The 24256-nt window shown below is 40.2% G+C and overlaps 4 protein-coding genes across 8 annotated transcripts in view; 3 read left to right on the top strand and 1 right to left on the bottom strand.

Annotated features, from left to right (window-relative positions):
- akap9 (A kinase (PRKA) anchor protein 9) overlaps positions 1 to 3737 on the bottom strand; it is a 64198-nt gene extending 60461 nt beyond the window's left edge. For 2 of the 4 annotated variants that reach the window (XM_030120856.1, XM_030120854.1), the window contains exon 1: positions 3520 to 3737. In XM_030120856.1, coding sequence (XP_029976716.1) covers positions 3520 to 3567 — 48 coding nt within the window. In that variant the 5' untranslated portion in view covers positions 3568 to 3737. The remainder of the gene's footprint in view (positions 1 to 3519) is intronic. The other 2 variants (XM_030120855.1, XM_030120857.1) reach the window with 1 other exon arrangement.
- Positions 3738 to 8311: 4574 nt separating this feature from the next.
- mterf1 (mitochondrial transcription termination factor 1) lies at positions 8312 to 10591 on the top strand. The gene is made up of 2 exons (XM_030120889.1): positions 8312 to 8387; positions 9153 to 10591. Exon 2 carries the CDS (start codon positions 9202 to 9204, stop codon positions 10360 to 10362), a length of 1161 nt encoding a protein of 386 aa, XP_029976749.1. The 5' UTR covers positions 8312 to 8387; positions 9153 to 9201; the 3' UTR covers positions 10363 to 10591.
- Positions 10592 to 11441: 850 nt separating this feature from the next.
- On the top strand, positions 11442 to 17763 carry dus3l (dihydrouridine synthase 3-like (S. cerevisiae)). 2 transcript variants are annotated; one of them, XM_030120877.1, is made up of 17 exons: positions 11442 to 11498; positions 12020 to 12067; positions 12477 to 12576; positions 12958 to 13222; positions 13315 to 13666; positions 13891 to 13961; positions 14076 to 14165; positions 14273 to 14314; positions 14415 to 14567; positions 14676 to 14792; positions 15233 to 15298; positions 15419 to 15529; positions 16019 to 16115; positions 16295 to 16370; positions 16945 to 17133; positions 17248 to 17376; positions 17475 to 17763. In XM_030120877.1, exons 3-17 carry the CDS (start codon positions 12500 to 12502, stop codon positions 17545 to 17547), a joined length of 1908 nt encoding a protein of 635 aa, XP_029976737.1. In that variant the 5' UTR covers positions 11442 to 11498; positions 12020 to 12067; positions 12477 to 12499; the 3' UTR covers positions 17548 to 17763. The 2 variants fall into 2 exon arrangements, with proteins under 2 accessions (XP_029976737.1, XP_029976738.1); XM_030120878.1 differs by having other exon boundaries at positions 11471 to 11498; positions 12482 to 12576.
- A 636-nt stretch (positions 17764 to 18399) lies between these two features.
- Positions 18400 to 22297, top strand: LOC115409748 (zona pellucida sperm-binding protein 4-like). The gene is made up of 12 exons (XM_030121023.1): positions 18400 to 18592; positions 19179 to 19517; positions 19592 to 19704; positions 19882 to 19954; positions 20044 to 20166; positions 20662 to 20834; positions 21175 to 21272; positions 21359 to 21507; positions 21593 to 21770; positions 21839 to 21974; positions 22141 to 22215; positions 22289 to 22297. Exons 1-12 carry the CDS (start codon positions 18400 to 18402, stop codon positions 22295 to 22297), a joined length of 1659 nt encoding a protein of 552 aa, XP_029976883.1.
- The last annotated feature ends 1959 nt before the right edge of the window (positions 22298 to 24256 follow it).

Below are 24256 nucleotides of genomic sequence, written 5' to 3' on the forward strand. Positions count from 1 at the left end.
GCTGTTCCTCTCCTCCTCAGTCAGTCATTATCACTCAGACGCAGCTCAAACAGAAAATGGGCTGATGCATGTTATTCCCCGACGTTTCTTTAAAAATCGGTGCTTTTCAACTTACTGAGTGTGACACAGACTGAGATGGATCAGCACTGAAAAGAAATGGAAAAGGCTCACAGGAACAACTGCGAAGAAAATGGAATAAAATGCCACTTTTCAATATTATATCTGACTTAATATTCTCCCACGACTGCTGGTCATAATTTGATCTGTTCGCTCGCTGACGCACCAGCAACGTCAAGACTTCAACAAAGTGCATCTTCGAATAATAACACCATTCGAAGCTCATGGAGGCTGAAATCGCTTTTAAAAGAGAGTTTAAAAAGATGCTACTTGTGTAAGTTGAGACCTGAATCAAAGACTACTAGAGTAAATCCATAACACCAGTCAGTAAAGTCCATTGTGAATGGAAATGTCAGCACAACAATGCAGATAATGGTTTGAAAGAAAAGCCAGACAACAGCACCTTTCACTTTGACTTGTTGTGAAGTGTGACTCAACAGACACCTTCCTGTCACAGACGTGTCAAATGGAGTGACAGTTTATCTTTTACTCATGAACAAACTTTCTCTGATTCAGCACCACTGTATTTTGGAAGGAGAAAGTTGAAGTAGATTTTCTAAGAACCTCATAAATTCATACGTTTCGATCTCTTTTGCCAAGTTTGCATGTTCTTCCCGTGCCTGTGTGGGTTTTCTCTAAACTTCTCTACATTTAGGTAAAAGAATGTCTTTTTATTCAGAAAAATTTAATAACTGAAGTAACACTCTTGACATAATTTGAAGATAAAACAACAAGGCCTGCTCAACTGAGAAGGGAGGCTAGTTCAGCATCATCCACCGCCACCTCAGGCAAAAAATGATTTACTCATTAGTTTACGAAGGTGTTCAGATGTAAACAGGCTGGTTTAGACACATTGGCATGAGCTATATGAGGCGAGGAGTCAAGTCAGTATCTCAACACACTTTGCAGCTTATGAACTGACACCAACATGTATGAACTCGACCTCATTTGAGCTTGTAAATTACGACCCGGGTTTGTGAATCAGCAGGCACAACTGAGTCCTGTAAATCTCCGCGAAACATTATCAATGAGTTATTCAGTAAAGTATCCAGTGAAGTTTCTCCGTTACGTGTGAGGACACGGTGACAGGGTACTGTGTAAAACCCCAGCAGTCCAACAGCACAGAGACGCCTTTTATGAGTCAAAATACCAAAGTCATAACCGGGGGGCAGGCGCACTCATCTCACTCAGGAACCAACCTGGAAGCCAGAGGGCCAACTCAAACCTGAAGAGATCAAAATCTTACTGCAGTGGCACGAGGCAGTTTTTTCTCAGTACAAAAGTGGCCAAAAACAGCAGTCTGATGTCTGCTGAATTTAATATGATTTGCTGAATACAGTCCCATATGGGGTTGAGAAGTCTGAATCTGAGACGTCTCACTGTAACATATGAATAATAATCAACTATCAAAATGTATTGGCATTGCAAATGTATTCAGTATCCCAACACTGGCACAGAAACCTGACACATGAAGCATGAATCTGACATCACTACAAGGATAACATGCAAACTACACACAGAACATTTCTAGATTATGTTCAAACCTGGCTGTGAGAAAATGTTGCAAACGACTTCTCCACCGGGTGACACGTGGTTCAAAACACAATTCTCTGCAGTGTCTTTTTTCATTTCTGTTTGGGTTCATCACAGCTGAACTGTAACAATGATTGAGTTTGCTGTGGCTCAGCCGGCAAAGCACTTGTCTTCCAGTCCCAAGGTCAGCAGTTCATTCTCCCATATTGCTTGGTCTCTTTGTCAAATATGTCCTTGGGCAGAACAATGAAGCCCGAGTTTCTCTCAGAGGTGCGTGAGCACCTTGTTTGGAAGCCCATTTGTAGTGCGTATGTGATGGATCACGTACAGCACCTTGAGGCTGCTCAAGCCCATCAAAATAAATAAAGCCATTTTATCTACTATTGAATTAAACTTTTTCATTACTGAGTACAAGGTAATGCAACTTTGTGTTCAAACCAGCTATCAAAACATATAGTGTTATTACAATTATATACCTAAGATATTTCGGTGCAAAATCCAGAATTTGACTCTTTAAAGGAACATGTGTTCACAATCCTAACTGAATTTTCAGTTAGGTTGGTCAAAACACACACACTTTCATACAAGGCCAAGAAGAACTGTATAATAGAGAGTACCTCAAGTCAACCACAGGAGTTTTGGAGGGAAAGAAATCCTGTAATGTTCATGCCATTCTTCTAATTAATTCAAACTGACTTTTGAAAGTTTAAATTGCACCTTGGGACTTTCAGCAAGAGATGCATCACAACTGTCACTGATACCTGCACTCAGATGTCATTGATTTATTTTGCCTGTTGCCTTTTGTATTCACTGATTTTTGCTTTTGTAATAGTTGTTCAAGTTATTAAAATGCCAATTTGCGGATAGCAATGCATTGCCTCTATATTAGACACCGAGTTTTAGTGATGAGGTGACAAATGGCTTTTTACTGCAACCTTGATAAGTACTTTTTTGGTAGTGCATATACCTAATATAGTAGATGACAAATGACACTAGGCTTCAAAGGCTTATAATAATCATACTTACTGTTACAAATTTTCTTACATGACTAAAATGGAAATTGTCACATCACATATTAGTCTGACCAGCTTTGGCTTGTGTTGTTAGGATCTTCTTGCAGACAGAAATCTTACCCAAGTCGTCTGGGTGCAAAAAATACCTCAGACTCGCAACAAGGTCCTGCAGTGGAGCACCTGCTGAAGTCACAACTGTATTTGGTGCTTGGTGCATCTAGTAAAATGTTAATGATAATGTCATCGGTACGAAGTATAAATATCTGCAAAAGAAATTCAAGAGCAATGTTTTGATCCAGCTCAGCAGGGTCGTTTAATATGAGATGCTAGACGGGTGGGGGGTTGTGCTGACCTAATTCGATGATGCTTCTGGTTGATAAAGCCAATACAGTTCAACTTTGGCATGCGGGGCCAGCGTTTGTTCTGGCCTGTGGGGAAATGTCCTGTAAATCCTGTTACACCAGCCTGTCAGTATCACTTCAGGTTTTGTCTGTAAGCCCTCGCTCACAATGCTGCGGCTTGACTTATGCACGGTTAAAGTAAGCGTTGCCTGCACAGTCCAGCACGCCGGTTTACGCATTGTGAAACGGAAGCCTTGATTCAATGGACACAGCAGCATGACAAAGGCGCCTGTCTGTATGGCTAGTAGTGGCTATGCTAGCCCCCCGGCCGGCTGTCAGAGTGGGGCGCATGTTGCTGGGACTGACAGCTGGGAGAAGGGGAGGGGTGACCACCAAAAAACAGCTGACAGACCCAGCCGGGAGGAAACAAGTTATGGGAACCATACAACAACTACTTTAAAGCTGTGACAGCACTCTTACAGAGTTATGCTAACGCCAAAAACTGAAAAGCATACCTTTGCTTTGCCGGCCTCCAGCTTCTTTTGCCTCTCCTCGTCCTCCATCACCGCAGTTTCTGTGGCTAAAACAAGAGGGAGACTGCTTCATGCGAGATGTCCGCCAGAGAAATCTCAGCTCTGCGAGGGCTAAATATCTCCTGTCCGGCTTCCAGCGGGCTGCCAGAGACTTCCACTCGCATTAACTAGCTGTCTCCTTGCTGATAGTCCGCCGCCATGTTTTCCACGTAAACATGAGACCTAACAATGATGACGTAGGGTAGGTGCCACCGAAGCCACGCCCACCGGCATTCCACTACTGCTGCCTTCAAAGGACTATCGGAAATGTGAGAACTCACAAAGCTTTGCCGATAATGCAGATAATAAAGCTTCTTTAGGTGATTTACACAGTCTAAGGATTGGATCCGATGCAGCTGCGCATTTTACAAATTAACGAGCTCACAATCTATTGCGTAGGTTTATACTTGTGCAATCTATTGACCTGGCGCATTGTGTTTATTTAACAAAGATGGAATGTCCGGGTAAGTTGGTATGTTGAAACATTAGAAAGATTAATGACACCCACTTGACATGTTGTGTGGACAGTAAAATTGGTAGATTAAAGTTGTATCCATTATTTGCAAAAGAGCCCAGTAACATTTATCACCTAATCCACTTTGAATGAATATTCAGAATTGATATGTGGATTGTACATATAAATCCAAAATGTGCAATCACTGAGGATGTGCTTTTTTTAATTTTCAGAAATTTATGTACTGAATGTTGTCTTTTGAATGCTTCCCTTTTCTTACATTGCCAAAAGTATTCTCTTAATCGATGAGCATCCAGCTTGTATGTTCCAAACTAAATCAAAATTGGCTCCTTTGTTACTTGTAATTTCATGGGAAAAGAGTGCATCACATAACTGATACCTTTGTGATATGGGAAATAACAATTTATTCTAAATTGATTATGTTTTATGTGAATTCACCAAAATGATTCCATAAATTTATAATCCATTTCTCTTCTATAATATCCATCCATCCATCCATCTTTTAAACCACTTTCTTCAGTTCAGTAGACTGTACCAAAGCCTCGCTCTATAGAGTGAAAGCAGGGTCCATCCTGGAAGCAGACCATTACCAGACAAACACAGATACAATCACATAAACCCACATTGACAGCTACATGAATTTTCAAAGTCACTAACAAACCTCAAAGGCCAGGATGTTTTTGGATTGTTTGAAAAAAACTACAGAACTGAGAAAAAAAATCAATACAGAACCTTTCTGGACCTATCAAGTTAAGTCCCGCACCACTATTATTATGAATAAATTACAATATTTTCAAAATTTGGAAGAAAAGTGTTGTCATCATTACATTCTTTTTCATTTGTTTGTGGTTTTGTCATATGTCACATATTTCTAAAATGAGGAAAACTCTTGGGTATTTTCTCTCTTGGCTCTTTTAAGATTCTGTCAAAAATTCACAAATCTTAGTTTTATATGTTGGAGATTTTCAAGGTCTCTTTGATACAATTTGCTACAAGCAGAAGAATTTCCTTTAGTTGCACAGACCAAATTAATTCAAAATGGACTTAAAGGACCAATTTGATTCTGTCTTAGATGGAACACTTCAGTAGATGAAAGAAGTAGCAGTTCTCAGACCTTCTCAAACCCAATTCATCCACATTATTTGTGATTGGTTGTCATTTTTGGATTACTTTCAAATCTATCAACGTGTAGTCGCTTCCATTTACAATTCTAATATTAATGATGGAAATAACCATTAACAATGTGATAGTAACGTCACAAATGTCACCTTATTATATGCGGTCTGAATACCTCTTGAAAATGTGGTCCCAGTTTCCATGACAACGGGAGGAGATGCTGCCTGTGCTGTCCCAGTTAAGAGTTTTCTTTTCTACCACAAAATATTTTCATGTCAGAGCTGTTTTCTGCTAATAAAGGCTCAAGCCATCACCTCATATTCGTCAGCATGCCACTCGATTGGGCTATTCTGAGCACATTTCTAACAACAGTGCAGCGCGCTTCCTTGAAGAGGGAACATTTGAGCTGTCTCAGCTGAATGGGACAGCAGGTAACATGAGAGACTGGCTTCAGTTTCTAGGACAGATGGGTTGATAATAGAAAAGGATGAACAAGATTTTACTTATAGAGGCTCCAGGTGGAGTTTATATTTAATTTACAAGTGTTTCACATGTAATTAAAAGCCCTCAATCTTTGCCAGTAGAAGACCTTTTTTTTTAATGTTTTCTTGCATTTTCTCCATGGCAAAGGTATTGATACCAGAGTTCTCAGATCACTAGTTTTAGCTTGTTTTAATTATGTGTCTCTTTGTTGAGTCTGTATTCGTGTCCCAGTGTAACACCAACTCAGAGATGTGAGGTGTTGTTTTTAACTGTTAAAAAAAACTGAATAACGTTTTATATGTCTTTTTGATTTTTTTTTGTTTATAACTGTGTTAGTTTTCTGAAAATGTGTACCTCAGACTAAAAATGGTGTTGTTGGATGGTTAAAGGCTAAAACTCTGAAGCAACACACAGCTTCTTTAATCTTTAAATTTAAAATCTGCTGGGATAGTAGGTACAAAATGTGCATGGTGATTCTTCAAAACATAAAAGTAAATACCTCCCATTGGCAATATTTCTTTGTATTCAGTGTGTTTTTTAAATATAAAAATACAACTAAATGAGAGTTTTGAGTCATCTTGTTTCATTGTTCGAGACATACCTTCAGCAGCAGCAGCAGCAGCAGGAGAAGAGGCTCTGCGTCTTCGGCTGACGGGAGCCGAACAGCTGATAGTGTGGCTGATCTTGAATTCGACCCATCTTCTTTTAGACATTTTGGATGGAGTGAGCTCACCTGTGGACAGATCTGCTCACCCAACAGGAGTTGTGCACAGGAATCGCTGAGCATCTGAAAGTTTGGGCAGTTTCTAAATTATTGATTCTCTTGGGGAGTATTGTGTCTGCAGTTACCCAAGCAACTTTACCGAGTCGACCACAACAAAAGGAGAGGGTCCCATGTAATATTCAAAACACAACAGCATACAGTAACTCCAACAACTGCTTGACCACGAAATGTGAAAACATAAACACTTTTTGGTTTTATGTTTTTTAGAGTACAATATAGCTCGGTGAAGCAGATCTATTAAACATGGAGATTTTTTTTTTAAAACCATACCGCTTTGTACACTTTCAGGCGAATGCAGGATACACAGTGGATAGGTCACCAGTCTAATACAGGGCAAAGACAGACAGACAACCTGGAGAAAACACTATCACACATTCATGTATGAATGAGTATGTAAGCACCATAGAGAAAGACCCCCAGTCAAACTAAAACCAGGGTTCTACTTGCTCTAATGAGTGATTTAAAGGCAGTGTTATCCATTACATTACTGTGTGAATGTGAAAGGGAAACTGTGATTTAGAAAAAAAACTTGAAATATAGGAAGGAGAAAGTGGCAACAATGTTCTATTAAAGCTTTTTGAATTTCAATTCATCCTTATCACTTTGGTGGGCAGTGTACTTTATCCACTTTCCAAATTAGATATATAGATAATATAGAGCTTCAGCTTAACTCATGAGATTGATATGATGTGAGATGCACCAGTATAGGTGTAGTTATTTGTCTTTTTTGTTTACAACTAAATTCATTCCTTCTTTTCGTAAAATGTCTTCCATTATCGGGAATCTGGATGTGATCAATACTGACACAAAACACAGTGGAGAGTTTGTCAAGCCAATCAAGTCAGAAGACATCATGATTGAAACATCATTTTTTACCTTATTCTTTGATGAGCAGAGTGAAAGCTCATCTACATAATGATGATATCAGTGTGCCATCATGAAATATTCATCAGTGGTGGAACTCATCAGTAAAGAGAGGTAATGGGTCAGTGGGACCTGGCTGTGGGAGGCAGCACATGGTTAATGCTCTCTTCCGTCTCATGGGACTACAAATCGTCAGCTGAGTAGCTGAAACTGAATGAATTATTAATGACTGCTACAAGCCAAAGCTCACAAAATAGTCTTTTTATTATTCAGCAGAAGCTGCATAGATATCAGGATTAAGTCGTACATGCACTGAAACACTTCTCCAGGCATGGAAACACAAAGATAGAGTGAAATGATCTCTCTCTGTTTGAACCGATATACTTACCTGTTTGTTGAAGGAATGTGATTTGAAAGAAAGTGAACTGAATGTCTACTGACGATACAATTTCCCACGGCTAAAAAGTAAGAACTTTCAGTATTTAGAAACGCTCGTGTACTTTGTGCTTGAGTAGTTTACATATTTTCACTACTCTTTTGAAAATTTAGAACGTCACTCCTAAAAATATTGTGAATACCATTTTGATTTTTTTTTCAGTGACTGAAAGCATCTCGAAACTTAAGGCGAGTTAAGGATTCTATTATACATAATACGTTGGACTAAAGTCAAGGTACTCTTCTCAGAAAATAAAGATTTAAAGCATGATTTTCAATTGACTCAGTTCAAAAGGAAACCGTTGGGGAAAAAAAAAACATTTCAACTAATGAAACCATTATTCTGAGCCAAACTTCACCTGTTAAAACAGATGATTCTTACCAATTGTCCAGCGGTGAGATGTAAACCCTGCCTTTAGCGCATTGGAACCTTCATCTGAGCGGTACTTCACTCTGAATGGAACTCTGCTTCCATCTAACGGTTGGCCCGGTTGGCCTCACTGATGGACCGGTAGGCGCAGCTATGACTCCGAGTCGCCAGGGGCCGCTGAAGGGAGACGAGTGCAGGAAAACTGTGAGGTATCAAATCCCGCGAGACTTTGCGAAGATTACGTTTCTACTGCGAGGAGTTGACAGCACGAGACGAACGTGAAGGTTTGTTTTTCATTCATAGATTGTGTATTGTGTACATATCTCTGCGCACACTAAACATTAAACCACTATTTCACTGTACTCAGTGAGAACACGTAACAGTGGCTACTGCTGTATGGTTTACACGTTGTTATTTCAGAGGAAGGTCGCTATTTGTGAAAGAAAACCATGATTCAATGTACTGGTAACTTTTCATACAGTGAGTACTTTTCACAAAGTGAATGAAACATTAGGTGCCATTAAAATTGTTATTAAAATTAAATTGTTTTAAAGCTGGTTGTATTGTTAAAGATATGTGTGTGATCTCAACTCCATCGGGTGATTTAGGTTTCGATTTCATGTAAATCAGCGATGGGAGGAAGGAAGTGGAGTTTGGAAATATTTCACTTGAAGGCAAATTTATTTTTACAGCACCATTCAGACAAAGAAATTCACAGTGCGTTTTAAGGAATTAAAATAAATCAATCAAAACAAGAAGGACATTAACTACATAATGAATAAAGTAAAAAATGTATTAAGGTGAAGATAATGTAAACTTTTCAGGTGTTCAGGAAGCTTCTTCCACACACGAGGACCGTAAGAACTACAAACTTCTTTAGCTTGTTTCTTCTGATGCTGAAACTTACGGCAAACCTCTGGGGCATCGATGTTTGATTTTACAAGCAAATCTGATTTTCATTTCAAAACCTTAGCCTGCCATTTTTTTTACTTGCTTTCACGGATGTTAGTTCTGCAAATGTAACAGTGTTCCTTGTTGTGTTCTTTCAGTGGCAGTGACACCAGTACTGATGTTCCAGTGTGGCTCTGCATACTAAAAATGGCTGCAGTTCAAGGAATGAGGGCCCTACTGAGGCTACATCGATCAGTGGCATTGCAACGCAGTTCTGGGCCCATTCCAGTGCAGTTTGCATCAGCTGTCTTTCCCAGGAGGGTTTGTAATGATGCTCCAAACAGCAGTGAATCAAAGGTGCCTGTGAACCCAGAGAATGAATCTCTGTTGGAGAACCTGAGCCTGATGGGCGTTGATGTGAAGATGGCACGCCAGCGACAACCTGGGGTGCTGCGTAAAGTCTTCACAAATGAGCAAGGTGTTGCTGAGTTTCTACAGGGGAAAGGAGCAAGTCTCAAAGTGATAGCAAGCATCATATCGCGCTACCCCCGAGCTATCACCCGCTCCATCGATCACCTGGAACAACGCTGGACGCTGTGGAGAAGTATCTTTAAGACGGATGACGAAATTGTGAGCATCCTGGCTCGCTCTCCCGAGTCTTTCTTCCGCACAAGTGATAACGAGAACTTGGTAAAGAACATACACTTCCTGATTTCTCTGGGACTGAATAACAAAGACCTTCACCGGCTGCTGACGACGGCACCACGGACCTTCTCCAACAGTCTGGAGCTCAATATGCAGATGGTGGATCTTCTGGAGGACATCTGTGCTGAGCTTGGAGGACAAAATCCAAAGCAATTTGTAAAAAGTGTCATATCAAGAAACCTCTACATTCTCATTAGAAGCACAAAGAGAGTTAAGACAAACATAAGTATCCTAAGAGGCTCGCTTAAGTTGAAAGATTCCGAGCTGCTGGCTCTTATTGAAGGCCATGGGGCAGATATTCTGGACCTTTCCAATGAGTATCTAAAAAAAAACTTAACCAACCTTCAGCAGAAACTGGCTTCTCTTGGCTGCAAGAACACAGACATGAAAAAACTGATCATCAACTATCCAATGATTCTCTACATCGGATCTGACACACTGAACTCGAAACTAGACTGTCTCCTCAAAGGAGGAATAACCGTACAGCAGATTCTGGAGAAGCCCAAGGTTTTGGACTACAGCACACAAAACATTACAGAGAGACTAGAGGAGCTGCACAGATTGAATTATGACTTCCAGAAGAATGGCATCAACATCTTAGACTCAAGTCGTAAAAGATTCTCAGCAAAGCTAGAAAAACTTGGTGCCGCACCTCAATACTGAATTGAATAAATTGCTTTTTTATATTGTGATGGAGTAGACTGCTCGAAGTGAGGTTTGCAGCTTCAGAACTATGAAGTTTTAAGATTTTACACATTTAACTAATCATAATTATCCCCATTGTCTGTTTTTTTGTGTCACATTTCACTACAACTACTAACTTTCAATATACCTGAATATTTTGACTATATTCTTGTGAAGGTGCAAACTTGAAATAAATGCAACATCCGAAAAGGAATTAAAAGTGTTATTTTCTTTGACTATATCATCCTTACAATGTCACGTAAATTCCCAGCCGTAACTTCACCAAATGTAATTGGCGTTGATAATAATAACATTGAACATCAACTTTATCTGGAGAACAATTCATTAAAAAAAATCTTAAAATCAGGGTTTAAAGACTTTCATTTCAATAATCAGAATAAAAGTACAACAGTGTTTTTTTTTAAAGATAATATATTTTTGACAGAGATGCTAAAAAAGCAAAAACTTCCAAAATGTCAAACCAAACTTTAAATTTTGAAAGGCGCCAGATGTCCACATGGCACGAAAGGTCCCAGCCACTGCCAGACTTTACACTGGGTTATACTGTCTTAACACAAAAAAATCACACCATGATCTACCACACTGTAGATCTGGAATAATGAAAGGAAGAGGGAGAAAATGGGAATCAGAGACTCAGACAAATTGGCAAACTCAAACACTTTCAAAACAACAGTAACAGCTGGCACAGCATGTAGAAGTCCTCTCATAAAACTGCATTTAATTAGCCTACAAACTTAAGTCACAGGTAGAACCATGAAATACATTTACTAGTACCATAACTTTTGCAGTTTCATGTTAAATTCCCTTTCAGAGCACAAATAATATACCAGACAAGGTTCAGTATGATAAAATTTAGAAAAACTGTATAAATCAACATACTATTTGATATATGATCGAAGATGAATGTGACTTGTATTTTGAACGTGATATTTTTCGATGTACTGGAAAAAGAAAAAAAATAAATAAATCAGTGCATTCAAGCCCCGGAAAGAAAATGTAATGCGGAACCAATGTGTTCAGCCGAGCTTACAGTCGGGCGCTCTTAAACCGTAGGACGCCTGTTTCCGCACGATGTTGTCTCGTCGTTTCTCGTGGTTCGTTCCAGTCTTCTTCAATATTCAGTCAAACGCACGTATTAAGCTGTAACACCCGCCAAAGCTTTAAGCAGCTTTAACGTGGATGCATTCGCTTGTCAGAGACAAACCACGCGCCCTTGCTAGCAGTTAGCTTACCAGCTGTGTCACAAGAAGTTTCTCATGTTAGAGTAGCTATTTACTTCGACAAAATCTGTAACAACAGGTGAATTACAAAGCTGGTGTTGAGTGCATCGCTGTCTGCTTATGCAGAAGTTGTAACCTGCGTGTCACTAAAAGTACTTGATTAAATTTTCCTAGTGATCCTCATGCAGTAAGATGTAGCTGTGAGGAATGTACCGATTGCGCTGCGCAAATAATGAACCCTCAGTTAGGGTTCGGGGATCAATTAACGGATCCGTTGCTTGCGCAGCGCAATCGGTAGATTACACAAACTGCGCAAAAGCGCTTTATAGTTCTTTTGACAGAGTGATGACTGCTTGTCTCTGGGAAATTGATGTGATCTCTCTGTTATGTTGCAGATGTTTTGTGCTCACTGAACACATTCAAGGAGTTGAAGTCACTTTTGGGTGAGTAAAATAACATCGCATGGCTTTTATCCTAATTTAAGAAACGATTTTGTTACTCTTTAAAAGGTAATTTGACAATTATGAATAGGTTAAGTATTTGTTCATGTAATTAATATTGAATATGTATCAGACAAGAACATTAAATTGAGAAAGGCACAAACATGCACGTGGAGCAACAGAATACTTTTGTCAATATCTGGATCATGCTGTAATCTGCAAGCAGTTTTTGGAAATAAGACAATTACTCTTGTTGTTCCACAATAACACATTTGCTTTAACTGTAAGTCAGCAGTCTGTTATGATACCAACAAAAGAGTCATTGCAGACATTCACATCTCATAACATTTCTTTCTGTTATACTGGTTAGAGCATTCTCCTGTTTTTGACAGACAATGTTGAAATGTTTCAGAATAGAAACTGAAGCAAGGAGTGATGGAGACAGCTGTGGAGGATGCTGCTGTCAAGGCAAAAGACGTGGCTGTAAAAGGTGAAGCTGCCATCAAATCAGAGTAAGTGTCCAGTAAGAGTACTTCTGTTGGGCCACACAGGAAAATGGTTTATTTCTCTGCATTCATCCGTCTGGCAGTTGCCTCTCCATCAAGATATTCCTGACTAATCTGAGAGCTTGTATGGTCATGATGTGCTCCTCCCTCCCTCATTTTACTCATCCTGCTGAATTGTCCTCTGAAGCAAAGAGAAATACACTGTCAGCAGAAAGCCGCCTGAAGGCGAGGATTGTTGTTTTAACCCAGTAATTCTTAAAGCAACAAGTACTCTACTTCCTTTATGATCACTCGGTTCATTTGTGTGCTTGTTTTGTATGATGTGTAAAAGAACAAGCTCCTTGATTTTTTTTTTCTTTTTAACTTTTTTTCTTATTGTATTTTCAGATTTTTGACAACCAAAGAAAAGTTTCATGGGTTTATAGACTCAGAGGGACAAGGATCAAAAACAGATGAGGCCAGTGAAAATGATGGAGAAGTCAATGAATCATCTGTGGAAGAACCAGAACATAAAAAGCTAAAATTGGACCTTGAAGATGGAAAAGACACAGGGAAGCCGGATGGCAAACGCCTCCGAGGGCAGAATAAGTCAAGGCCACACACAAAACCAACCATCTATGATGAAAAACGGTTGTGTTTGTCTGTTCTTCAGGTATGAAGCGTCACCTTCATGTGTGTTAATCCTGCATAGTGTTTAATTTTGTCTCAACTGAACGTTAATGTTTTGCTGTTCCACCTCTTCAGGACAACAGGGAATGCTCCTACGGAGACAGATGCAAGTTTCACCATGATGTTGCGAAGTACATGGCTTCCAAACCGCCTGACATTGGGGAGAGCTGCTACCTCTATGAAACCTTTGGGAAGTGTGGGTACGGCCTGTCCTGCCGCTTTGCCAAAGCACACACTACGCCCGACTTCAAAACCCTGGAAAAGACTGATCTGGTGAAAGCTCGTGAAGGCAGGACTGCGGTGAAGAACAGCTTGAGCAAAGACCTCCAGTATCGTCTGCGGAAGCGAGACGTGGCCTTCAGCAAGTCAGCGGAGTATCTGAAGATGCTGTCAGACAGCAAAAACAAAAAGGAGCAGCAAGGGAACGGTAAGAGGAGCAGTAGAACATGATATACCAGGACATCATCTCTGACTTGGTTTGTTTGCTCCATATCCATTGTTGTTTTATCTCTTTGCACCAGAAAATGTGCTTTGACATTGTGTTTTGATTTTTGATTATTGGGACGTGGGGTTGTCTGAAATATATAAACACAGTCAGTCATTTTACTGTGATGTGTAAACTGATATGGTTCAATTCTGTGTGGCATTCAGGTGTTGCCCTGGCAGCTGAGGTACCTGCAGATCTTACAGGAGAGAAGCAAACTGTGCCCACTGAAGCACAGGTACAGCATTCAAAAACATACAGTGCCTTTCTAAAAAGACCTACCAGTAACCCGAATAAGTTGCATGTAGTGTGTCATGATGTTGTTTACATGTGTTTTTATGTCTTTGTGCAGGCCAGCGTAGATAAACAGCCTCCAGTGAAGACAGTCGGTCCTCTGACTGATGTCGATGTCATTAAGTTGCGTTCATGTGAGAAGAAGCAGGTACAAATTTTTTTATTATTATTATTATTATTTTTTGTTTTTAAATAACCTCATATCAGTTTGGTTTTGGAACTAAAAATGTATTTTCTGTGTTTTCTGGGCTCCAGGTGAACTTCAACGACAAGCTTTACCTCGCTCCTCTTACAACTGTATGCACCCTTTGACTTAAAGAGATCAGATTACATGGTTTATAAACCTTTATAGACGTGAAAATTGGGTTTGATGAAATGTTTCCTTTCACTTTCTCAGTGTGGAAATCTGCCTTTCCGTCGTATCTGCAAGCGCTTTGGTGCAGACATCACCTGCGGGGAGATGGCCATGTGCACTAATCTCCTGCAGGGGCAGCAGTCAGAGTGGGCCCTCCTCAAGAGGCACGAAAGCGAGGATCTCTTCGGTGTCCAGGTGATGGCGCTGTACTTTACTGTTGTTTAGGTGACATGAACACATTGATGAGTTTGTTAGTGTTTGATTATTGTGTGAGTATTTAAGCCGTAGGAATTGTGTTCGCAGGTCGAGGGCTGTTTCCCTGACACCATGACTCGGTGTGCAGAGCTGATCAATAACAACATCGAAGTTGATTTTGTGGACATCAACTCTGGATGCCCCATTGATCTCGTTTACAAGAAGGTGAAGTCTCATCCTACTCAGCCGCATTTACTCTGATAAAAATGTGTTAATTGTGAAGAGAAGATAAACGTGTTCCTGCTCTGATTGCATTGAGTGAAAGTGTAATCACTAAAAAAGATAAATAAATAGATTAACTAACTATAAAGCCCTCAAAAAGCTATTTTCTTATCTTCAGTTTAACATACAAACCCAATGTTTGAAACATTGCTGATGAGTTTGTGTGATGTTAAACCTCGTCAAACTCATTCTATGTACCGGTGATAAAGCCAAAACCAATAAAGTATGCTATGATGAGCTTTACAGTTGGATTTGCTTTGTGTTTTAGATTATATACTATGGAAAACATAAACATGGGCATTTGGCAGGAGGTATTAAACTCAAGGATAAATGAAATCCTCTTTAATATTTGATGTATGATGCGTTTGCTTTTCCTTCGCCAGGGCGGAGGCTGCGGTTTGATGATGCGCACCAGAAAGTTTGAGCAGATAATCAAGGGAATGAACTACGTAAGTAGCAGTCTCATTATATAGACTGTGTTATAGATTGATAAAAACAATGCATTTGTTTTGTTTTTCTGTCATGTTCCAGAAAAAAGACTCAATTTAGACATGTTTTTCTTCCTGAAGGTGCTTGACGTCCCTTTAACCGTCAAGATTCGCACCGGTGTGCAGGAGAAATCCAACATAGCACATAAACTGATCCCAGAGATGAAGGATTGGGGCGTTTCCTTGATTACAGTAAGTCTTTCATTGGTGGCACAAATTTAATAAAAAAAGAGTGCTGGTTTTAATTGTCTGATGAGGAATCTATTGTAACGTTGGTCCGAATATTAGACAATCTTCATTTAAAAAAAAAAACAAAAAAAACCCACCAGCTTGTACGTAGAAATAAATATACAAATATACAGAATAAAAGAAATAACATTTTCAAGAAATAATGACAGGAGAAGGACGAATGCACACAGCTCTCCTGCTTCGCTGGTTTCACTCCAGCTATTGTCAGTCAGGTTTCACCTGCTCCTCCTGCAGCACCTGACCCTCCCTCCCTGCACTTCGAAGCATCTTTAAGGGCTTCTGAACGACCTCTTTTCCTCCCAGTCTGGTCACGAAGTCACTCCTCACTGTGCACGAATGACATTCAACATGACTTTGTCACATCTTATATTTTTACATTGTGTGACACGCCCCCAGACGTTGAATAAACTTTTTTTTTGCCTTTTCTTCCAGCTGCACGGCCGATCCAGGGAGCAGCGCTACACTAAGCTGGCTGACTGGGACTACATCAGCACATGTGCCAGCCTGGCGAGTCCTGTCCCCCTGTTTGGTACGTGACTTTGAAACCCTTGTCCTGGATGTTTTCTGATGTTTTTCTACTGCCACACATCAGATTGTTGTTTGGCTTCGCCACATGAGGGAGACAGAGAGCGAGAGCACGATGTTCAGGTTATACCTCTCTGGGTCATTTCAGGTGAGCTGAGGTGTTTGTTGCTGTTGTTGTTCCAGGTAACGGAGACATTCTGTCTTACGAAGATGCCATGAAGGCGAGAGAGACCGGAGTTTCTGGCATCATGATTGCCAGGTTGGTTTCACACACAGTAATAAAAACAAAAAGGAAAATGATAAAAATATTTGACCATTAGATATATGTTTGGCATTCGGATAGTAAAGAGCTACACATGATGTTCCAACTTTATTAAAACTTTTCTGCTTTCCACTGCCATTAAAATGTTTTACCGTTTCTATGACCGAAGTGGAAGCAGTTGAAATTGTCTTGAAAGTCCCCCATCAGAATTGTCCTCAAGGCGATCATTTAGTCATCGCTGGTTTGCTTTTCTAAAGTTATTGTAATGAATATATCAGCCTTATTTGCTGCTATAATGTAAGATTATCAGTGTGAGTCGTGTGACAGATGCACCTCAAGGAATTTAGAATATTAAAAATGTGATTGATATGATCATATGAGACATTCCAAGGTTTTGAAATGCAGCATTTTTTGACTTAAAAGCTCACATCATAAAGAGTCCATAAAAAACTTCAGTTTGTGTATTAAATCTAGTACATCTGCATGATATTCTCATTGTTTGAGTTTAACGTTTACTGTTCCTTTGGATATAGTGAATGATCCCTGTCGAGCTCTCGGTGTGTCTCTGCAGGGGGGCTCTCATTAAGCCCTGGATATTCACCGAGATCAAGGAGAGCCGGCACTGGGACATCTCATCCAACGAGCGACTTGACATCCTCAGAGATTTCTCCAACTTCGGTCTGGAGCACTGGGGCTCGGACACTCGAGGCGTGGAGAAAACCCGGAACTTCATGCTGGAGTGGCTCTCCTTCATGTGCAGGTGAGCAGCTCAGTGCCTCTCAACACTTGAACCTGTTGTGACTGTTTGTCTCCATGCAATGCGAAACCCAGACTGGAGATTTTCACCACTAATGCCGCTCTGCTTTTCTCTTAGATACATTCCTGTGGGCGTCTTGGAGCGAGTTCCTCAGAAGATCAATGAGAGACCTCCCTACTACATGGGCAGGAACTACCTGGAGTCGTTGATGGCCAGTCAGAATGTCGGAGACTGGGTCAAAATCAGGTGAGTAAAGAACTCATCAAAACAATGATTGAGTATGTAAATCAAGACTAGTTTAACTCGTGTTTTCTGATTGTTAATTTTCACTTTTTTCTCTCCAGCGAAATGCTGCTTGGCCCCGTACCGAAGAACTTCAACTTCTTGCCCAAGCATAAAGCCAACGCCTACAAGTGACCCCCACCCCCACCCCCACTCCGCCCCCATCCCCCATTCCCCCAAAAAATCTAGGTTTTTGAGTTTGAATCATGCCTACTTTGTAAAAGCAAGTAATATTTTTGTTTGAAGTGACAAAGGCTACTGAATAGTCTATTTGTTTTACATATGACCCAGCAGATGGATAAATGGATATTTGTGTACTTCAGTTATATGCAATAAAAATTTTGCTGCTAAGATCCTTCTGTGTTGTTTAAATTTCTCTCCATGTCCAAAATATGATTTATTTCCTTCCATGGCAGTGATCCCACTCAGAAGTACATTTTAGGTACATGAAAATGATTTGCCTTCAGATACAAGCTGTGCCTTCAACAGAAGATGTAAAGTTTAAGTCAAAAGCACACAATTTACATGAGATCATACAGAAATAAAATTATATAATCTGCCATGTATGAAGAAGGAGGGGAAACAAATAATGCCACCACTTTTAAGTATTTTTTTTAATTTTTGATTTAGTATTTTTAAAGAATGTAAAATCAGTGACATATAAACACTCCATGTATCTTTATACTTTCTTGAAATGTAGTGGTGCTTCAACGAGTGAATGGAGAAATTAAATTATTTTAGGTCATGATTCAACATAGAAATTACAAACTTCAGAAAACACTATCCGATAAAAGGAACATGCTGAATTTGTGCAGATGCTATAAATTCTGCAAAATAATCTAGGATATATCCGGGTTTAATGGGTTATGTGGCCTCCTCAATCAGCAGCAGGTGGGATCAATCAGGCGGACGGCAGTACTTGAAGCGGGACCGCAGGCGCGTGCGTATCCGGGGCTCTTCGGCTGCACGAGGCTTTCACTGGGCTCCATGGCTGGGTGCAGCGTCGAGTTGCTGGCGGTCCTGACCGGGGCTGTATTTCTTCTTCTGGGGTCCGTCCGGGGATGGGAGCGGATCAACGAGACCGAGCTGCTCAGTTTGTACAAGAGCGGACATTTGGATAAAGCCCCTCGCGCCTCGCCGCCGGACCAATGGAAGGACGCAGGAGGCGCCGCGCGCAAAGGTGTGACCCCTTCACTGGGCCTGATGCGTCTAATGAAACCTTCTGCTCTCACTGCACATTTTGCAATTAACCCATTTTAGTTTAGTGCTCACTCCACATGCAGCCCAATTCCGTCTTTAGTGGACTGACCTGTAAATAGTACCATAATAACCTTTAAATGGAAACTTTAGCCTTTTTTTTGTGGCGCAGTATACTTCATGAACTTTTTTTTCACAAACCAAATTGCCACTTAAATTTACCTCAATCTCAACTTAAAGCTAACTTTTGATATCTTTTAGTGCTTCTCCAATCTGTATTTTAAGTTAACTCTTCTTCTACCCTCATATCATCTTTGTTTTCAGCCAAGAAAAGCTATATTGACATGAACACCACACCAGCAAAGTTTGACTTTTCTGTAATCATGGGACTTGGGATTAGATGTAAGATGCAAATGTCACTCCAATAGGAGAAAACAAAAGTATTTTTAGTGTTTTCTTTCTAATGGTTCCCATGAGCTGTTCAAGTATCAAGGTTTTATAAATTCGGCTCAATAGTTGACTGATAAATCATTCAACTCTGACCCACCCCGAACATCGTTTTCTTTCAGATGACAGCGGTTTCTATGAATTAGATTACTATGACGACGAAGATGACGACGACGACGGCCCATCAAAGGATTTTGACTTTGCTCAAACAATTATCGGTAGCAGTTTGCCTACCTTTGACTCGGTGGGTGAATCTGACTTGGTGGTGGAAGGAATTCCTGAGCTCTCTGAATGGCCTGGCTCATCAGAAAGCGATTTCCAAGAAGAATTTGAAGGCTCTTTTGCAAGGAGCTGGCGTGGCAGCAGCACTCCGGATAATGGGGCCGTCAGTGTCGTCTGCAGAAGAAATGAATTCCAGATTACCATTTCAGACGGACTTCTAAAAGATGTCAAAATTTTGGGTATGTACAACTTTTGATCACGCTTTCCTTTGGGGGTGGAATTAAATTTTTTTTTTTTTCTCTCTCCTGTTCAGGTTCAAAAGGTGTGCATGCAGTCATGGAAGCTCCAGAGGTTTGTGGTTATGGCGTGAACCCTGATGAGAACACTTTCACTGTCCCCTTTACTGGATGCCACGTGAAAGAAAGTGTAAGTCCCTGATAACGTCACAGTTGTACCATTTTCAGCTTCTAATAAATTATTTCTGCTTCATTTCCAAATTTCAGCCTACTGGCCACAGTCTGCAGTTGTTTTTTCTTGACAAAGTTGGTGACACGCGAGCGTTCACCGTGTCTTGTGGGCCTGATTCTGGTCTGCCCTCAAAAGGAGAGGCTGAGCCAAGATGCTGTGGGCCACACACCAAGCCAACAAAAGAGCAACATCCAGTGGCTCACCGTGAGTAGATTCACCGTAACTTTTGTGTCTGCAAGATTACAGCTTAGTACTTGTTCCTGTGGTGGACTATTGAAAATGGAACTTCTCTTGCAGACTGCGCTGTCCCCATGGCAGAACGGTTGACCTGTGGTCCCTCAGGAATATCTCCCTCAGACTGTGACAAGAAGGGATGTTGTATGGACAAGTCCACGCGTACCTGCTACTACCCCATAGATGGTAAGCCTTTTAAAGGTGCTGTGGTGGTGAACAAGGTTTTTTTTGTTTGCCCCCCCCCCCCTTAAAGGTGCTGTAGGCAGGATTTTGCTAGTCAATGCTAATTTTTCCTGTGTTTTCTTTGGATTAAATGTTAGAGTATCCATTGATAATCCTTTAGGAGTGTAGCATAATTGCACTACCGCGAGGGCGCAGCGTTTCCCTCTGTCTCTGTTCTGAGCTGAAAAGGAATCTCGACAGCTCCAGGTATCTTTGGCCAATCAGAAGAGCCCCTGAGGCTCTAACCGTGATTGGTAGAGGGGCGTTAGTCGCATGTTCTTGTGGGAGGGGCTTAACTTGCCTAAGGGCGTGATGTCAGAGAAAACGGGACAGGATTGGCTGTGCTGGGTTTCAAATCGCCATCTTAGATGGGTCAAATCGCCATCTTGCGGAGATGCCGAATCCTGCCGACAGCACCTTTAACAAAGAACTTGTCTCTTTCCTTTCTCCACAATGCAGAGTGTACAGTAGATCAACACTTCGTCTTTGCCATCCGCTCCAGCGGCGCAGTCATCCCTGTGGATCCGACCCAGCTCATTATTCCTGGGCACCCAAACTGTAAACCAGTCATTGCTAATTCCGAATTTGCAATCTACAAGTTCAGCGTTAACGAATGTGGAGCTCGTGTCTATGTAAGTTGAATTGTTACTCTGAGGATTTGAGATAAGAATTTGGTTAGTGACGCTTGAGGATCATTAATCAAAAGAACAGGTTGTGAGAACAATGATCTGATCTCATTTTTCAAAAATATACCTAGGTATGAAACCACACATTGCCAAATATTGTATATCTTTTACAATTTGTCATTGGGCTTGAGCTAAAGTTTAATTCTGAAATTGGTTATGGCAAATCTGCAGCCTCTTTCTCTTCCAGGTTTGATGACTTATTGAAAGAATTTCCTTTTCTTTGTGCATATTCCTATTTGCCCAGTTGCATTCTGAAACGGTTCTTTCACACTAACCCCGTTTACAGGAAGTTGGTCAGACGAGGATATACCTGACTGAAGTTCAGACTGTTGTCAGAGCTTATAATCTTAAATACGGCATAATTACAAGAAGCGATCCACTCAGGTCTGTTATTTTACTCTACATTTATTGATGCAATAATCTTTTCCTACTTAATCTGTCATTCCAGACTTGAACTCATTGTCTTACAGGTTCCTAGTTGAGTGCCGTTACAGCAAATGTGCTACTGCAAAGCAGTCACTGGCCAGTGTGGGCTATATGGTCAAGACCCCGACTTCCAGTCTCCCATCATCAATCCTGTCTAATGGCTTATATGGTGTTCAGCTGAGAATTGCTCGAGGTTAGCATTCCGACAGACTGCGCTATCGAAGGTGTACATGAGACATTCTTGAGTAACTGGAATCAATGTCTTATCATCCCAACAGATCGCACGTATTCCAGCTACTTTCCCTCTTACCATCAGCCACTGAAGCTCCTCCTGGGAAAACCAGTGTTTCTGGAGTTGAATCTGAAATCTCCCAAGCCAGACGCAGTACTCCTGGTCAACTACTGTCTTGCTTATCCTCGCTCTGCAAAGAATGCTCTGGTGTTGATATTTGAAGGGTGAGGATGGATTTCTAAGCCCTCTGTAACTGTAGGACTTTCTACTGAACCTTCATGTTTCTCTTCAGGTGTGCCAATCCCAACGATCCACATGTGTCCATCCTTAAAGTCAGTGACGCCCCCAAAAATCGTAACCGGAGACGCTTCACGGTGGATGCCTTCCAGTTTATGAGGATGAGGACAAATGAGTACCTTGATGAAGAAGTGAGAAAATTCCTCAAGTTTAGCTATATGTAAATCTTTTCAGAGTGAAATGAAACCTGATTGTCTGGCTCAGAGGTGGACACTGATTTATTGGAAATGGCAGTTTTCAGTCTGACCTCAACCTTTTTAACAGTAAGCATAAAGTTGATTTGAATTTTGTTTCCAGATCTATTTCATGTGTTCCACTGAAGTTTGTTGGCCCACGGAAAAGACGTGTGAAGAGCGCTGCTTTGATGGAAAAGTGAGTCGTAAATCCTGCCATTAAGTGAACCCAGTCTACATGCTAGATTCTAATCTTGTATGTTTCTTTCTAGGTCCACTGAAGGATTTGAAGCTCCATTCGGTTTAATAAAACTTTTAACATAATGCTTGTCTCATGGTCTTTTTCTTTTCTTTCATTTTTGTGCCCTGCTGCAAGGATGGATTTCAGAAACTTTTGGTTCTTATGCTTGTCATGTTGGTGTAAAAGCTCATTATCTGAAAGCAGTGCTTTCCTTCATTGATTTAAAAAACAAAAGCCAAATGGTGTCTTGGCGCTGAACAAAACTCGCCAGTATCCCACTGATGTAGTTCCTAGATTACTCTCTTTTGAGGAGAAAATGGTTGACATTTCATCATAGGAAGCATTGCTTCACTTGATGGAATTCAATCTGAATAATAGCCAATTTCATTTGTTTGTAGTTGGAAAAAGAATCTTCTGGCCAGATGTTTGCAGACCTATGATTTCTTCTAGATGGGAATAGTTATACATTTCTGAAAAATACATCAATTTCTAGACCACCCGACAGTTTCTATGGTGTTGGTCAGCAAGCTGACCTCAATGGATTCAGTCACCTTAATTCATGTTTATCTACTTGGATTCTGTCTGGATTTGTTTGAAGTAAAAAAAAAAAAAAAAAAAGGTACAAAAAATTATTTCTGAGTAAGTATATGGAAAAGGAAGCCTGGAACTGTGGATGATAATAAATGGTGTTGAGTATTATACATATAGTGGAAATTGATATATTGCTGTTAAACTATATAATTATTCTGTTGTATAGTATACATTTATGGGGATAACTATGGTATGTGTGGGTATATATTATGCATTTATAGGAATATCTGCATGGTACATATATTATGTGATGTCCTATGATGTATGATTTTAAAACTTGTTAATAGTTAAAAAGTTGTAGGAATCTAAAGTTTTTACTTCTTCCTACTCCTTTTTTCAAACTATGCTGTTATGTTGTTTTTTCTTTTTTCTTTGATTTGCATTAACTTTCTTTTTTATCTTTTTTCTTCTTTCTTCACTTTATGCATGTTCGAAAAATGAATTCATTCATTCATTCAAGTACTACAAATTTAAGCTTGATATTGGGGTAAAAACTGATTGTGGGATGCACTAAATGGGGTGAAATCTGTTTGTTGTAAAACTGAGAAACTTGACACAAGGAGAGATTTGCTCATCAGGCGCCATAAGCGAGTGAAGAGTTCACATTGAAGGTTTAAACTAAAGTGAGTCAACCACATTGAACTTGTTGTGGTGCAAATTTTTTCTCCTCTTACACTAGTTTGATCTTGCAGTTAAAGAATGTGTGCTTAAGGATGACTGGTGAATGTAAATGCTCCTGAAGGTGTCAATGTTTTTCCCTGTAATAGGATCCAGCATCTGCTGTGCTTTTCACCCTCTGTCATCAGTTAAACAACCCCATAATCCTACCAATATTCTTAGATACTAGTTTAAGAACAAAAGTGTGTTTGAAGTAAAGAAAATTCTCTAATGTAAATACATTCTTATTAGGCCCTTGGAAAAACAAATGCCAGAGATCTTGGATTCATAAACACAAGATGTGAAGAGCAAACATGTTTACTCTTCACAAGTCAAGGTGTTTAACACCTGAGATGATGGTACAAATAAAGTGGAAAGCAAATAAACAAATTGCCATTAAATGTCAAAGTAATCCACTCACTGCAAGGCAGACTTGATTGGAGAACCAACACAAATCAGTTTTTTTACAGGGGTAATTTTCTTATATTTTCTTCCATATCAATACTTAATATGTAGACGTATCTGCTGAGCTGTTAGTTGTTTGACGTTTGTGTTTTCATTGCAAAAAAAAAAAAAACTGAAGAGAAAATACGTTATTTATTGATGTATAAATATTTTAATTTCCTGTATTCATTCATCGTTCTCACGTTCACGTGAGCAGTTCTGACGTCACCGTTGCACGAGAAAGCGCGCGGGTGACCACGTGACGGTGTGGGCGTATTTAACACGCTGGCGCGAGATTCTGAGCTCA

The sequence above is a fragment of the Salarias fasciatus genome, chromosome 22 (assembly GCF_902148845.1).
Source record: "Salarias fasciatus chromosome 22, fSalaFa1.1, whole genome shotgun sequence".
Lineage (NCBI taxonomy): Eukaryota > Metazoa > Chordata > Actinopteri > Blenniiformes > Blenniidae > Salarias > Salarias fasciatus.